General features: G+C 34.1%; 1 protein-coding gene across 1 annotated transcript in view; it reads left to right on the forward strand.

Moving 5' to 3' along the window:
• LOC106478389 (probable G-protein coupled receptor CG31760) overlaps window positions 1–13,677 on the forward strand; it is a 26,640-nt gene extending 12,963 nt beyond the window's left edge. Inside the window, exons 7-9 of the mRNA XM_022381987.1 lie at window positions 8,441–8,546; window positions 10,422–10,565; window positions 12,134–13,677. Of these exons, the coding sequence (XP_022237695.1) occupies window positions 8,441–8,546; window positions 10,422–10,565; window positions 12,134–12,352 (469 nt within the window). The 3' untranslated portion in view covers window positions 12,353–13,677. The remainder of the gene's footprint in view (window positions 1–8,440; window positions 8,547–10,421; window positions 10,566–12,133) is intronic.
• The last annotated feature ends 4,108 nt before the right edge of the window (window positions 13,678–17,785 follow it).

The following is a 17,785-nucleotide window of genomic DNA, read 5'->3' on the forward strand; positions in this document are numbered from 1 at the left end:
ATAATAAATTCAAAACCAATGAACTCAAACCTTGTGGTAGTATCTCTCAAATATATTCAGTCGACCTTATTTTACAATTCAAATTTTCCACTAGGGAAATCCTAGGGATTCTTTTACGTTGTAATATGCGGACGTTTTGTTTATTTGTGAAATTTCGCGCAAAGCTACTCGGGGACTATCTCCATTCGCCATCCATAATTTTGAAGTGATGGACCAGATGGAAAGAAGCTAGTCAACAACACCTTTTGGGTTACACTTATACGAACAGACAGTGGGATATCCCGACACATTATAACGACATCAAGGTAGAAAGGCCGAGCGTGTTCGGCGACGGGTTTCGATCCGACGACCTTTGTTGAAGAAGTTTATTCATTACTTCAAGCCACTCTGTAGAGTAGGTGGGACTAAAGAATATAAAAACGTTAATATGTTTCCATAGTTGCTTCAATGACATATAGTGAGACGTATTTATCTATAGCTTATATAATTTGACAACTGCCTCAATTTCAGTGTTTCGCGCCCATATTGCAACTGTTCGACACCGACTTAGAATACTACCTGTTTTGTTATTATTTTAATCGACTTTGTGTTTTATCAACTATAAGACCGTGGGTGAACCGGTTTTACAGTACTTTCAATACGTGAATATTTAACTTTAAGCTTTTTCAAATTCTTGCTAGAACGTTCTCTTCCTTTCAAATCCACACGTTATCTGTATTTTTGTATTTAGCGTTTGACTCCCAATAGTTATTTGTTGTCGTGATCCATCCCGTTTGTTTGTCTGTTTCTTGAATTTCGCGCAAAGATGCTCGAGGCTTTTCTGCGCTAGCCGTCCCTAATTTTAGTAAACGCAGTGGACGCAGCTGATGACAAATGTTGCACATGAACATCAGAATACTTGAATCAGGCGATAATTATAGTTAATTAGAGCTGAATAAACTTATTCAGCTGCAAAATAAAACTATTGCCAAGAAATACTAATACATGTTTTTGTGAAGATGATTTTGCGATGTCCTCAGCTTTCCAGAACCTAAAAAACGTATTCTAAGACAAATAAATACTACGTCTAACATCAGACTGCCGAATCTCTTAAAAACAAGCGTAGCTGGCAACAAATATACTCGCTGAATTTTAGTTCCTTTCATGCATTTTGTTTATTTTCTCACATTAGCCCCAAATGTTAGGAGGTATTTGAAATATTTAAGGCACTATCTTAAAATATCCCTTTTGTGGGCTAGGAAGCTTCAGCCGAAATGCCTTTTCTTTCTTCTTTTTCCTTCTGTAATTACGAGTTCTCACATTAGAAGAACTTTGTATTTAAGTATACATGTCAGTTATATTTGACAAGACGTTCAACAAGAAAATTGTCCAATACCCGTGTTTGTCTGGGAAGTCCTGGCTATAGCCAGAATAGCTGATGTATTGAGTGGTTTGCTGTGTTAGGCACGTGGATATCCAGTGTGATAAAGGATCGGAAAATGAGCAAAACTAGTCGCGCGAACATTTTTTCAGACTCGTGAAATACTTTATCTATATATACTTACCTTTGATGAAGACTTACTTATACTCTGGGTGGTAATTTTAAAGCTTCTGAACACCCCTGGTTGTCCTCAAACACGTTGAGGTTGAAAGGACGTAACCCCGCTTCTCTTCAACGACTATTTCATCAAGTAACTGAATCGCAGAATAGATACAATAACTCTCCCTTCTAACACTGAACTAACTGGGCTGAATCACCCATTCATTACTCACTGATTACTCATTTAATACTTCACAATAACTCATCACTCATTAACTGCTTACTCATACTGATATTATACTCACTACACAAATTGTCGAGATCATAACATCATGTTCCCCCTAGCAAATATCTAAGTTTAAAAAAAATTGGAAATATAATTTAGAATAATATTTTTATTGAATTATTGATAACATCTATTTATTTATTTTTTAAATAATTTACTCTTAAATTGTTTGTTTGTTTTTGAATTTCGCGCAAAGCTACACGAGGTCTATCTGCGCTAACCATCCCTAATTAGCAGTGTAAGAGTAGAGGGAAGGCAGCTAATCATCACCACCCACCGCCAACTCTTAGATTACTCTTTTACCAATGAATAGTGGGATTGACCGTCACATTATAATGCCCCCACGTCTGAAAGGGCGAACATGTGACAGGGATTCGAAATTCCACTTTGATGATCCAATCTTCGAGCTTGTGGACCCAATGTATGATCAAACCGTGAGCCAAGAAATATAATCAACATTTTGAAAGAGCTCTCTCTTCTAGATTGATCAGTTGGAGAGATTGGTGAAGAGTGGAGAGCTCAATGTATATTACTTTATTAGAGGTTTCTGACAACATGAACATTTAATGTGGCTACTACTCTTGAATACTGGCGATATATCATATCTTTACGCTTCTATACTGGTACTTTACAATTTCCAAATTTACCAAAGCTAATAAATATGCTGTTTTCTCTTCCATTCTAAAACATTGTAGCTGAACGATAGGCAGCTTTATGAAAGAAATAAAAACAGATAAATGAAACAGATTAATGGCATCACATCAAAAGGAACCGTCCGGTGTCGTTATGGATTGAGAACTAGCAGCATATTCTCTTGAACTGGATGTTCATAGGAAGGAAAGTTCAAACATGTCGAATGTTTCCCTTCCGAGTGTCATCGGCATTCCTTTCTTCACGAAATGTAAACAGCCCAGTTGCTCAATGGTAAGTCTGATGGCAAACAGCGCTAAAACTCGGTTTTCGATACTCGTGGTGGACACAGCACAGATAGCCCATTGTGTAGTTTTGTGCTTAAAAATAAAACAATTTTGATGTCTTTTTCATTTATTGATTTGTAAGACCATGGAGAATAGATAGCTTTATTTGTTTGTTTATTTTGTGGATAAACATGTTTTAATATAAACTTTTTTTAATGCAAAGTAAAAGTTGAGGGTTTGTGTATATAAGATCTCAGTTTGTACTACTTCTGATTTAACTAAACTTTTTTGTTACTCTACTTTATAATCCCATAAAGAACATTATATTTTCATTTCTTTACGAAAAAACAACAACACATTTTTATTAAACAATTTTTTATTGGAAAGTAAGCCTTACATTTCTGCATATCTGATCATACTTACAACTAGACCTAAAACAGCTGACTATAGTATATACGGTTTAACTACATGTTTTGTGTATGCTACTTTGTAATTTGAAACAGTTTAATGTTTGATGATAAATTTTAACCAAATTGGTGTTACTATTAGTAGAACCGAGAAAATGCTCAAATTAAGAAAAAACAACATTGTTTTGAATAAATCATAGTAGTTTTAGTACTTATTTTAGAATTAGTAGACTTATTAGAATTTTCAAAAAAATTTCATCGACAGCACTAGGATTTAAAAAAATCTCGAGAGGAAACGCTGGTATCTCGTAACTGTTAGGCTTTATAGTACACCACTGTTACTTAGGGAAGAATCTACGTTATCCAAGTCCAAACTGACAAAAACAAATTAAGCCTATTATTACCGAAAATGTATTCTGAGTCTGAGTTTAAAATCCCTACTTTTGTAAATGTCGCTTTCTTGGGCTTAGACTGTAAAAAAATTGATATTAAATCTAACACTAACGAAAGAAAAATTAATTCTGCCAGTTATATACAAAACAAATCTGTTAGGCCTAAAAATCTTAATTTTACTGAGTCTTATGAGGTCATAAACGATTCATTATGTGCCGATTATAAGCCTAGTTCTTTCATTCCAAAGTATGACTCTGATGTGCATTCAGTAGCTAACGCTATTTATGATAATTTTGGAATTTGTATGAAAACAGTATGGATGGATAGGGAAACTCTCCTGAACCTGAAGTGTTCTCTAAACACAGACTATTCAAGTACACTACATCAACAGTATGTTCATCGTCTTTGTAAGGTAGGTGTAATTATTTCTAAACATCACGCTCACCTTTAAATAAACGTTTAAGTTCTTCCTGTACAATTACTGTGTAGGCTTAAGCCTACCTAAGATTATATTTATTTAATCAAAATGCGATCAATATCTCACAATATTTCATTTTTAAGAGAAGTAAGAAAATAAAAACGACTAGGCCTAAAACATGGCAACACCTACATAATATGATTTATGCATCTTGAAATTAAGATATTTAGATATTAAAAAAAATGTGACATTTCTTTACGTTATTATTTACTAAATAGGCCTAACTGAAACTATTTTGGAGAAGACGCATGCATGGGCGCTAAGGGATGGGATTTGTCGGGTGCAAACGATTCCCATTTAAACCTCAACTGCATTTTGTTGATGATGGAAAATTAAATCAAGCGATGCAAAAACTGACTAATGTGTTTCTTCAATCTGACATAAACCTCACTATGGATCGTGTATTGGGCTGCTACCGACTCGTGGCTTACTCAAACCTAAGCCTACATGCTCTCCAGAAACAATCCTGGCTGTGCCTATGGAAGTAGTTGGTATAAAGCGGTACAGTAGTATATATTTGAGCCCTTTTCTCTGTATATCCACATATTATCCCAACAACAAAGGTCCTTAAACTCTAAATTACGAAAGTGCCTATTTGAGGTAACGCTTTATTTGACGTGGTCATTAAAATGGAAAGTAACGCGTGGCAGCTGTTTGTTAACACTATAGGGTTCCCTTATTCGTCGCGTTTATAGAGTGTGTACATATACACACGCATACACATATATCTTACAAAAACTTGTATTGTTTTTTCTTTCAACTTTTACAGTTATATGAAATTACTTGCACTTTACAGAACCGGTTTTGTAGTTTTCAAATAGTCTTCAATTATTTTTATTTTTGCTTTTAACATAATACAATTTAAATATAAAACTTTGTTTTAAAAATATTTGGTTTGGACATATATAAAATTACAATTTAAAACCATCCCAAATTCTACAATCCCTGATTAAAAATAATAAAAATATAAATACATTACTTACATGATAACATATAAACTCTGTGTAATTCTAGTATAACTTTCTAAAATACTTAAAATTTACAGTAAACTACAAAGTTAAAGATTAAATATACATCTAATGCAAATTCAATAAAGCACTTATTCTGCTTCTTTTCATTTTGTATATTGAAATATTTCTTTTAAACAAGCGGGAAATATGACTTTAGATATTAAGCTCCTCCTACTACTTAATATTAACTAGCATTCAATGAAGCTTTGCATTTTTTAATATTTTTCGTTTTTGAATCTTATTATTTTATTGATACATGATTTAAAAAAGATAAATTTTTAAGTTGTTTATTAAAGGCAACTGTTAAAATGTGCACTAGCTGGTATGGGGCTTAAATGTGAATTTCTCACGTGATATTTATGTAGATTTATTATAATTCTTAAATTTTCTGTTTCTCCCATGTATATTTTTCTACATGTTATATAAAGTGAGGCATAAATAGTATATTTCGAATCACAGTTAAAACAGGAATATATATGAAAAAAACTCCCCGGTGGAGTTTCAGATATACACTTTATAGTTATATTCTTTATGACTCTGTAAAGAGCAAGTACTTTCAAATAACTGTAAAATTTGAAAGAAAGGATAAAACAAGTTGTTGTATGAAATATAATATCCAAAGAAGTTGAAAATTAATTGTTAAATTATATATATAACTTTACAGCAGGTAATTATATTTAAAGCTCAGTTGTTATCAGCAACACATAACACGTTTTATAAAACTGTGGATTGCCCAAGTAGTGTATGATTCTGAATGTTAAAAGTAAGATTAGCTCTTGTTATCTTATAAGCATATTTAAGAGTACATGGCCAGGTGGTTAGGGCGCTCGACTCGCAATCTGAGGGTCGCGGGATCTGTTTTGTCTCTCTTATAGCCTTTTTTTGTAGAATCTTCTGGCTGATGAATATATCTTGACTGTTTCTTCTTGGTTCTTATTTATTTCAGTTGTTCTCAGGTCTGTCAGTGTATACTCTGCTCAAATACCTTGATAAACTTCGTTCAGAGGAAAATACTCATTCTCTTTCCTTTCATCAACAGTCACAGTTTTATTAACCTATTTAACCTCTATATAAATAAACGTCAATATGGTATGTGTGTATCTGTTCCTTATACGTTTCCACATTTCTTGATCAATCAGCACCAAATTTGACACAGTGATACAGGATGACACGGGGAAGGTCAAGAGGGAGGTTGGACCCCCCATCTAATTTCATATCTAATTTCGAAAAAACAAAACAAATTAGCACAACTTGACATAATGATACATGTTGATATGAAGAAGGTCATGAAGGAGTTGGATCCCTATCTAATTTCATATTGATAGAACTTTTTAAAACAGTATGTCTTTCTTTTCAGTATTGGTACCTTTATGGTTTATTATGTTAAGAAATAATAAATAGAAGCACAGCATAGTTAATGATGTGTAAGGTTCAAATTCTTGAGTAGATGCAGAAAGAGGTATAGCTAATTTGATTATTGCATTTACCAGTTCAGTTTCTAGGTATTTTCCCCTAAGGTTAATTTCTTTTAATACATTCATTATAGTTTCCCGAGCTTTGTGTTACAGTATTTTCCTTATATGATACCAATGGAAGTAAGAAGAAACAATGCTTCAAGCGTAAGCAGAGATCCTGGAATTCATAGTCGAAAATGGCCTTCCATATTTCATTGTAGACAAACTAGAAAAATATATTTTCTTTTCGCAAGTAATATATATCTTAAATATTTGTAAGAAGAAAGTAACTAATCTCATTAGACAAGGTCATTGACCATACCTTAATGATGTGTAGAATGAAAAGCTAAGAGCCAAAACATTTTCAATAGTCACAGACGAAACTACTGCAAAACGCCCAACTAAACAGTCGATATTGTGTGCAGTTTGCTGCAACGTGATTTTGATATTGAAAACCACCTAATTAGTTGTCCAGATGGGTCTGCAAAGACTTTACTTAATAAGGAAGTATCATCACTCGAAAAACTGAACATGCTTCTGAGTAACTGTATTAGGTTTAGAATGATACAACAAATGTTATGAAGGAGGTTAATACTCAGCTTCATCTTTGATCCATGGATTGATACTGACGAATATAGCTGCCATATGATACAGCTGAGTTGCAGCTTCCCCAAATAGCGGGAAAAAGCTCCCGAACAGTCTTGGAAGGAATTTCAGTCATTTTCAGACTACAAAATGCATAAGCTTCTGCTTCAGGTACACCAAACGGTTGTCGACAAGCAATATGTGGATATACTAATTGTGTAGTGGGTTGTTAACCTATTATATTACACGTCACTTAATACTTCCCATTTACAGAATCAACCGTACTTGACAATCTCAGTACTGAGCTTATGAGTTATGCATTGGGTATTCTTAATTCATTTAACATTCTCTTTGAAAGAAATCATTTGTTTCCACATACTATGTTTGGAAGTAGAGAGATCAAAACCCTTGCTACTTATTTCATGAATATAAGGTACTAGCTGGAGTACCCGTCCGTTGGATGGGTGAAATAATAGCTCGTTTGAAACAAAGGGTAAGAAACAATATAGAATAGAATGCATATCTGGTCTACACCTATTACCACTGATTTATTTTCACCTATGACTAGGATTTCAGCTACACATTTATCCCATAAAGTTACGGAATTTAGCAGGGCAGATCTACAACGTCATTTAATCAAGAGTGACAGAAAGATATCATGGGAGATACATCACGCATAAATTGAAATCATTTCCATGTTGAATTGGTGAGTAATGAGCAACACATAAGAGGTTTATAAGTTTTAGAAAGAAGATGAAATCAATCTAAGATGGAGTTGGATAAAAGCCTGTCAGGTGGAAGCCTTCCTCCATGGAGAAAACTGTCAAGAGTGTTGGCAGCAGGAGTTTTTATAGTTCTTCGTTAATTACGGTCTGGGAAAAAGATGTGTTAGATATCAGTTATATTTGCTTCGTCTATGGCCCGGCATGGCCAGGTGGTTAGGGCACTCGAGTCCGAATCTGTGGGTCGCGGGTTCGAATCCCCGTCTCATCAAACATGCTCGCCCTTTCAGCAGTTGGGGCGTTATAATGTGACGGTCAATCCCACTATTCATTAGTAAAAGAGTAGCCCAAGAGTTGTCGGTGGGTGGTGTTGACTAGCTGCCTTCCCTCTAGTCTTACACTGCTAAATTAGGGACGGCTAGCGCAGATAGCCCTCGTATAGCTTTGCGCGAAATTCAAAACAAATCAACAAGCATTGTAAAGAACATAGTGACAATATCGTGTTAGGTTATAAAATACAATTATTGGAACAAAGAACAAGAAATATGATTACATATTATTTGGTCTGACACTTTTTAGTATTTTTGTTTTGGGATAAACGATACGTTACGACGTCAGATAACTTGTTTTTCGACTCTTCAGTTTATTCGTTATTTGTGTATATTTCAGTTTAGTGATTCTACCGAATGCTGATCCTGACGTAAAATACTTGTTCGGATTCATTCGGACTCAACTGACCACAACAATCACCATAAGTTTCATCTTTGGGCCAAAGGTAATGTATCATAGCAGTATTCCCTTTTACTGCTCCACCTGAACACAAATAGAAAAATATCTTCCAAGTAGATAAACCAGTTGAATATTATTAACGAATGCAAGAATAGGCTGAACTGATGTTATGCAGAAATTATAATTGCTGATGTAGTTTTGAGCTCTAGAGCAGTGTTGACGAGCAACCACTGGGATCAATCTGAGGATCTTCTGCCTAATAAAATACAAAACTAAAACTAAAAGTAGTTTGCAGAAGCTGATTGAATCTGTAAGTGATGAGAACAAACTATGTCCAAGTGCATTGATACTTAGAAATTAAAACATAAAATTTCTTTATTCAGGTTTAATATATTACACTTTTTAAAACTGTTGGTAGATATCGAGAGTAAATGCGGTTTATTTTGTATTGAAATGGTCAGCTCCTCTATTACACCTTTCATATGTTTTATGTATAGCTCATTTTTATTCAGATGTATCAGTTTTGGTTTATGACTAGTAAAGGGGTCTTGAGTTGAATACTAGATCACAATCTCAAAGGTTGCGCGCTCAGTCATTTTGACCCCTCATGTGAGGACTGGCTGCCTCGTCGGAGGTAGAAGAATCCTTTTATTGATCCTACCAGTGACCTTCTGGCTTTATACTGTCCTACTGATTCCCAATATTTTGCTTATCCTGGCTACACCTTATGGTACTTTGTTTTCCAGTAGTTTAATTCTCTCTCTCTGAATGTCGTAAAGACTTTCCATGGTTGCCTTTTTGCTTTACTAGTGCAGAGGAGGTTGATATCCTGCCAGTAAAGTTATTCTGGACTTGATAAAGGGACTTCTCTTGCAAACTTGTCAGCTTTCTTGTTTAGCTTTACCAATTCATGGTGTAGCATGCGGTTGCTTTGTTTTCTGCCACCCAGTTGAGAAACGACAACTTTCAATTTTGTGCAACATTGCTTGTGACTCATTTACAAGTATTTTGTTGGTAGCACTGTCTTCCAGCAATCCAGACAAGAGTTTCTTTTATGACTTTTAAATTTTCTTGTGCTAATTCTGAGAACTTGAATGCCCCACCAGCTTCATACAAAAAGTTGTTGCTCCGTGAGACAATAAATGTCCAATCAGCTTTTTATTATCTTTGCCGTAGGAATCAACTGTTGCTATGACGATAGAAAATTATCTATCATTGTTTTTAAGTAGGTGCTTAGAGTATTTTTCTGCTTCATCCTCTGAACCCAGTTTCCCCATTTTCTGTCTAGGCTGACTGACATCTGAAATCTGCTGGTGAAAAATTATCTCAGTGATGGTTGCATATCATCTGTCCACCCACGGCCATCTCCTCAGGCACCTTTTAGGCAATCTTCTGCTTGGTCACTGTGAAGTTGGAATCTTTCAATCGAAAAAGGCAGTAGCTCGATGATGGAATGCGTGGTTGTTATAGGCCCTAGCAAAGAATTATGCTTGTAAGCACTGTTATTATTCTGCTGTGTTGCTGAGGCTCATGAGGTGTAATGGGGATCATTGAGAGTGTTAAGGCTGTCCACGACTGCTCTAGAAGCTTACCAATTTGTGAAAAAACAACAACATTTATTAGCAAATTATTTTAGGTTTAAGCTTTACAAGGGCCTTCATCTCGTTCAAAATTAAGTTAGTTGTAAACATCTATTAAAACTGCTAATAGAAAAACTCATTGAAATTGTCTGTCCTGAGGATGTTGAAAGAAACTCCTCTAGCTTTTGCGAATTTTCATGAGCTCGATAGTCTAAAATAAAAGTAATCTCGTTTGTATTTTAGCGAAGTATGATTGTTTATATTCTGAATCAAATAGACAGGAACATACACGTGTATATGAATGATTGAAAAACGGAACTAACTGGCTTTTCTCTGTTCAGTTCTATCGGGTAGTCAAGGGTCAAGGAGACACGTGGGACAATCGCGCCCGTGCTCGTGGAGTAACGGCTTCCTTCTCGCTCAATGGGGTGGGCCTGGTGCACGAGGAAACTACGGACCTGTTTCAAGAAAATGAAGAACTCAAGGTAATATACTATGTATGGGTTTAGATCGTTTACACGCCGCATTCTAAAAGTTATAAATATTCCTTCATTATGTAAGTTTCCAACTTTTTGTCAAGCTAATTAAGTACACTAAACTCGTTTAACAAAGTATAATCAATAGCAGATTTTAGGGTTGATAAAATATAAAAGATATCCACTTTGATCTGAGAAAAATCGATATATTTCCAATTTTTCCTCCACCTTAACATAAACAGGTAGGGAAAGGTAGGTTTTAAGACCTCAACTTAGAAATCGATTTTCACTGATTAAAATGATTTCTATGAAAAAAGTAAAATAAAATACGGTTTTAAAATGAAAACTGTTTTACTAAACGAAGCTAGGTCGATAAAATGGCCGCCATCTAACTCTTAAACAGATGAAATTAAACAAAAATGTTGCATTTAGCAACCGCATTTAAATCACTTAAATCATCATTTAAATGCTCCTAGCTGTGATGGGAAGTCCGTACGCCATGTGAAATTTGCACATTATCCAGGACAATGACGCAAAATAGTACTAGTATGTAGCAATGTGGTATAAGACGGCCCCTCGGGTGCGAGGAGGTGGGGTATGTGCTTACCTTTAGCTATTCGTCGTTAATCAGTAGATTAATTTTATAACTTTTCAGTGTACTTAAACTGTGTTTGTTCTACAGCATGTTCAGTTGTCTATATTTCCACTTTGTTTGAAATGAAAAAAAATGAAATTCTCTGAAATGTCTACTTCGTAACTATAAAAATCCAAATGCTTACCTTAGATTTAAGTTGTTCAAAAACAAAAGAAAATTAAGTTACGCTGTGATCATTCACGTTCGCGCCCATGCACCAGTGTGTTTATGCACAAGGTTATGCGAACAATAATTAAATATAATTAACCATGATGGCAGCACATCATAACTGACGATATACTGGAGTGACCATTTTGCCGAAGAGGGACCGTCTTACCCCACTTTCCCTTATGTTTATCATTCTATGCTATTTTATGTTGTTTAAACCTTCAGAGTAAATTTTATATACATTTGAATAAAGAAATGCAACTTTTAAAAAAATTAATGTTCGTAACTATAAGATATCATTCCTGAAATATAATAAATGCCTAAAATTGTCAGCTAATTATCAATAAGACAGTTTGTGCGAATAGTCATAAGTAGTTTGTAAAAGAATATTTCTCGAAATAACGCTTTTATTAAATGGTAACTTGAAAAACTATATCCTAAAAGATAAAATATAATATTAGCGTTTAATAATTTAACATTGGAATTGGGGCCGAAAATATCGTTAACAGCGAGAGTACCCCACTGAAGAACCAGTGCATTCTAATCATTATACGTTTTTGTTTTATGACATTGCATATTTCTAGTTAGACTGATATTAAATTAGCTATATTACATACTGGATTATTTTTTACTTCTGATCCAAGTAAGTAGCTTACTTTGATCAGACGTTAATGACAATCTAGTAGAAATTACTCAAAGTATTTCTTAACGTCGTATAACTATACTGTTACCGAATTGTAATTCTTATTATCAGTTCTTATTGTCTCTGTTAAAGGAAGAGGTTCAGAAACTGGCAGCACAATTAGAGTTCATGCGGATAGCTCATGTGGAAATGAACAATCGCCATTTGAAATCAAAGTATGGCAGTTTTTTTAAACAATCCAACACAACCCAGAGTCCAGTAATCAAGTCTATCTACATGAAGTTTGACAGCACGGACTCTCCTGGGTCCAGAATTTGTCCAGCTGCTGAGCTTATCAGTGAACGAGTTTAGAATTTTCAATACTTGAATGTCTAAGAATTCCTTACTTAAAAAAAAAATTAGATGAACTAACTACATCAATCTGGTGTTTCATGTCTTCCTAGTAGCCTGTGTTTACAATTTTTATTAAAGATGACTTTGTTATCTTAAGTGGCAGAAAGTAATCTTTTGATGTAAGCTGCTTACTGTAACATGTTTTGTCCGGATTATGCGCTTTGTTCTGAAGGCTGAGACGTACTGGACAGAAGATTATCCGTCATCCGGTAGATAAACAACAAAAAGATATGTTTTTGTGAAAGAACATTATATTAAAGGCATCTACACATTTTTCTCTGGACTCATAGGTTAATATACTTGTTTACAAGTTAAAAAAAAACAACAACGGAAAATTGTCTGTAAGCTACCAAGTAGATTATATACGTTTGTAAATCCATAATGATTCAGCGTATATAACTGGGTACGATTCAGTTATCATTTTCAGTGATCAAGATGTGTTTGTTGTTATTTTCACTTGAGGATTATTACATCTGATTAGTTGTTCCTCTTTAGACAATTTTTATGATCAAGTATTAGGAAGGTATACCTCGTTAGTTTAAACCATTAAAAGTAAATTCCTGGCGCTTTTTGATTGGCTTGTAAATTGTAAAAGTAAACTTTTTAAGTGACTATGAAAAAGAAAAGCTCTTCAGGATAACCAAAGTAAAATATTTAATTATTATTATTATTGTGTATGAATACATTACTCTAGTTGTTGTTTTTTTTGGGGGGGGGGGAGTATCTGTCTGAACTGTATACTGATGACCTGAATCATAATTCACAAACCTTATTCGGCTTGAACTAGGTTTCAGTTTTCTTTTCAAAAACTAATAATTTTTATCTACCCAAACAAAAGAAAAGAGAGAGATCAGAAAGATGATGCTGTAAAGAAAATATATTTCAGTTGTTATACTCCACACTGCGAAGAACATCAGTTTACTTGAACCATAAGAGAAAAAAGAATCCTCAAGTGACATAACTTTTTGTCTGTTGTTAATCTAACCATTTTCAACCAACGCTACAAGGATTGACAAGAACGGCAGTTTACATTTGTATAGCTCTGAGTAAGAGTCTGACGCAATGCCAATTGAGATCTAAATTCATGTCTAAATTCCTATACTTTTAGAGTTTTTGTTTAATCTGTCATACTAATTATATTCCAGGCTGGAGAACAATCTATGATTTGCTGTGACGAGAAAAAAAAGTATATCTGTTTAAATTCAATTAGGTTTTCGTGGTCTTTTGAATGGTATTTAAAAAACTACAGAACATTTGCATGTTCTTAATCAACTAATTACAAATCTAAAGGAATTCTGATATAGAGAATCTCATTTTGGTTTTCAGCACTAAAATTTTTCATCATATTGTTTTTATTGTGTCAAATATTTTGCTGAAATACGTATACATTTAAATGGTGATTTGTTACATTCATCTTAAAGACTATAACAGTGACTTAGACACGTCTCCAACTGATAAATGCTAAAACTATTAATGCTTCAATAATACAGTAGAAAAACTTAAAGTTTGATATGAAGTTAATTATCTAAAAACCTAAATTATAATACAAAAATATAGATCAATACATTTTTTTAAAGAAACTAGTATCTACGGCACATATTTGAAAATTTCATACTGTAACAAACCTAACTTCATTACCTTGATACGTTATTAAAACATTTTTTGTTGTTTGTCATGATTTGAAACTGCTGCCCAAACAGAAAGAAAGGGAACAAAAAAATAATTGCAGTCAGTGTTCACTCTAATGTTTTCACTCCATGTGCGGAACGAATTTTTTCATGTGCACCAGTATCAAAGCAATGTGCGGATGTGCGCTACCAGTTTTTTTTTAGGGGGATACTTTCAGACCATCGACCCTGTTGGATCATTAGGTTGCAATGCTACCAGTTGGTTATTTGGGCTTTAGGTCTTCAATCCAATCGTGGTGGATATTTAGGTTTAATAATCCAGGGGTGGTCAGAAATTCAAGTTATTTCTCGTTGCCCCTTTCTTGACTTGTAGATAATTTTAGAGATTGTGGTGGTTAAAGTTAGGGGAATGAGCTACCACTTCTGTGGAATTTTGATGACTTGCAGTGGTCAAACGAGAGGAAAGGCCGAGAAGAAAACGGGAAGTGCGTTTGTTTTCTTGTTATTGTAGGGAGATGAAAGTGAATTCTGATATACGATATCAACGGGCCCTTATGCCTATCGACTGCCAGGATCCTTAAGGCTGTCAACGTGTTGAAATTCCTCACCATTACTAAAGACGTGCGCGGCACTTGATTGGTTGTTGTGCGGCCGCGCAACTTAGAGGGAACACTGGTTACAGTAGGAGATTTGTGTTCAACATTAACTGGTCCTGTTTAATCTATTGTTTGGCGTGGTAATTTAAATTTGTTTCTCGCACTATTTAACAGAGTTCATCTCATCTTATGAAATAGATAAACTGCTCTATTTATAGGAGAAAAAAGCACGTGAGAACATCTTCATCCTGTGAGGTAGAAGAATATATGAATAAGAAATAAACTTTACACCACGCTAAAAAAAATGTAAAAAATCTCATACTTTTATTGTTATATAAACTTTACGCCAAATGTGTGCTAACGTTTTTGTATGAAAATTCAAATAGATGTCCTTTCATATAAGGTGTTTTCTGTAGCTTTACTCAGTCTTATACTTCAAAACACATAAAATAAAATTAAGACATATTCAAAAAATTAGAACGTTTTTTTCCCTCTAGAGGCGGCCCGGAATGGCCAGGTGGTTGGGTCGCTCGGCTCGCAATCTACGGCTCGCGGGTTCGAATCCCCGTCACACCAAACATGCTTGCCCTTTCAGCCGTGGATGCGTTATAATGTGACGGTCAATCCCACTATTCGTTGGTAAAGGAGTAGCCCAAGAGTCGGCCTTCCCTCTAGTCTTACACCGATAAATTAGGGACGGCTATCGCAGATAGCCCTCGTGTAGCTTTGCGCGAAATTAAAAAAACCAAACAAACACTAAAGGCACAAAATGCCTATCTTTAATAAACTTATCACTACATAATTAACTATAATTAAATTATTTGCTGTATAAATACCCAATATTACTGTGAAGATCCCCTAGGAATACCTAAAGCAACTAAACTGTAGATGATCGTTGATCTTAAATTTAATGACAAATGTATCATACGATCCTCCTTGTCCCCTTTGAATCAATAAAACTAAAAAAGTACAATCTCTATGTAATTTAATGTGAGATAGAAAAAAAAAAGGAATAAATCATGTGGATATATTTTCTATTTAATCAATAAAATCTCTGTAAATTATTTATGTGGCATGTTGTATATCAAAGTCGGTGAAACGAGTTCAATTTGTTCTTGTATTTTGAAACCCAATAAAGAATAGTCCAGTGTTGTTATGTTCTATCTTTGTTTCAAAAAACTACAACCAACCAACAAACAAACAAATACAATAATAAGCATGTCAAATGCACCCTGTTCTCCAGATATTGTTGTAATGGCTTCCATTGTTGGGCAGGTTTTTAAGATTATTAGATAAAAAGAATAAATAATGCACGGTCTAGTCGACTTAACGATAACGAAAATATATTTTCCAAAAGCACAGTTTAGGCTACATGTTCTTCAATTTGCACGGTTTTATATAGTTTTATTTCGCTAAATTCGTCTCGCAAACTTTCAAGTTATTAAGCCACACGCACATCACGCTTCTTGGATTATGAAGTCTCTTGAACAAATCTATTATTTAAAGAAAACATTGGTACAGAAAATTTACTTACTTAACAAAAAAGTAATCTTAAAAAATTAACAACATTAATATTGGTACGTATTGAGAATTTGAAATAATCCAAAGCCGCGTTAAATAATTTAACTTTTAATAGTTGAAATATACCCTAGATTTAATGTTTAGAAATAGGCTGGTATTTTCTTCAATTTACGCTACTTGCCAACAAGATTGATTCACACCGTTTTTGTTTCGAAACAAATACGTTTTAATGTATATATACAATAGTATAATTTACTATAACAACTATTTTGATTAATTATTACAAACCAAGTTTCATATACAAAAATTTCACTAATTTACAAATAGCCTAAATCGTCGTTCTAGTTCAGAGTCTCCTCATATAATTGACAGGAAGCTAGCTAACTTTGTCAGGACCGTTGAAGTAAGATAATATTTTCATAAAATCACTAATGTCCGATGAGAAATGAGTAATATTCTTGGATAGATATTAACGTTTGATAGGAATTCACTGACGTTCGAAATTTATAACTGTTCCTGATCAAATGTCGTATATTTTCCGGTTGATAAGGGTTAGCAAAATCACAGTTTATAGCTTACGCGGTTATAATAGTTTCATAGTAGACTTCGCTGTTCTCTGTTGTTTTTTGGCGCGATGCCCTGCTGTTTTAATAGACAATACACTTTTCTAGAACCTTCTAATAATACCGGATACGGAAATGGATATATTGTTGATTCTTGTCTTCACGAATATTCTGCAATCTTGGAGAACTGGTGGGAGTTTCGCCATACGTAACTAGGTAAGCCAGACACGCCCTCAAATATAAACATATTCGAAACAAAGGTTGACATTAAAATAAATATATAACAAATTCGTTATACGCAACACATATCTGATACTACAAGTTACGCATATTTCTAAATACAAATTCAATCCAAACAACGTTCATATTAAAAATAAATACATAATAATAAATTCGTTACAATATTCATAAACAAAACTAAGTGAATCATCAATTGAATGTATAACACAAAGTACAATAGAAAAATTTTATTAACAAAAATATTTTCTATATTCATTTATTATCCCTAAACTGTCCAGTCGCCAGACCTTTTTTTTTGTGTGGTTTCCTTTCTGTGTTTTATGGTATGAAGACGTGATGACCTCTTGTCCTTTGTCATCAAATGTTGTCTTGTCACTAAGGGCGTTTGCTTCAGGCAGATGGTCGAGGGAATAAACTGATAGTTCGATCTTGAAGCTTTTATTTGTTTCCCCCTCAGTGGACACAGCAGATAGCCCGATGTGGCTTTGCTATAAAAAACAAACGCAGGCACACACACACGCTTTTATTTGTTTATCTGCAACTTGAATTGATTAAAATTCCACTGCCAACAGGACAGCTTTTATTAAAGATGTACACATATTTTTCTTTAGCCTAATTCGCATATCCTTATTCATTATGGCATCCACAGTTTTGTCACGTCCTATCAAATTCATAATTTACATGTAGAGCATATAGATAAAATATAACGGAACAAGTCTCTAGGGCATCATCGTCAGCAAAGTCATCTAAGGTCTTATCCTTCTTTCTTATGTGACACTTCAAATCTTTTTGATAAAGTGGTCATTGATGCCTAATAACTGTTACGGCTCTCGGTTAAACGGT

Source organism: Limulus polyphemus, unplaced genomic scaffold, assembly GCF_000517525.1.
Source record: "Limulus polyphemus unplaced genomic scaffold, Limulus_polyphemus-2.1.2 Scaffold207, whole genome shotgun sequence".
Classification (NCBI taxonomy): domain Eukaryota; kingdom Metazoa; phylum Arthropoda; class Merostomata; order Xiphosura; family Limulidae; genus Limulus; species Limulus polyphemus.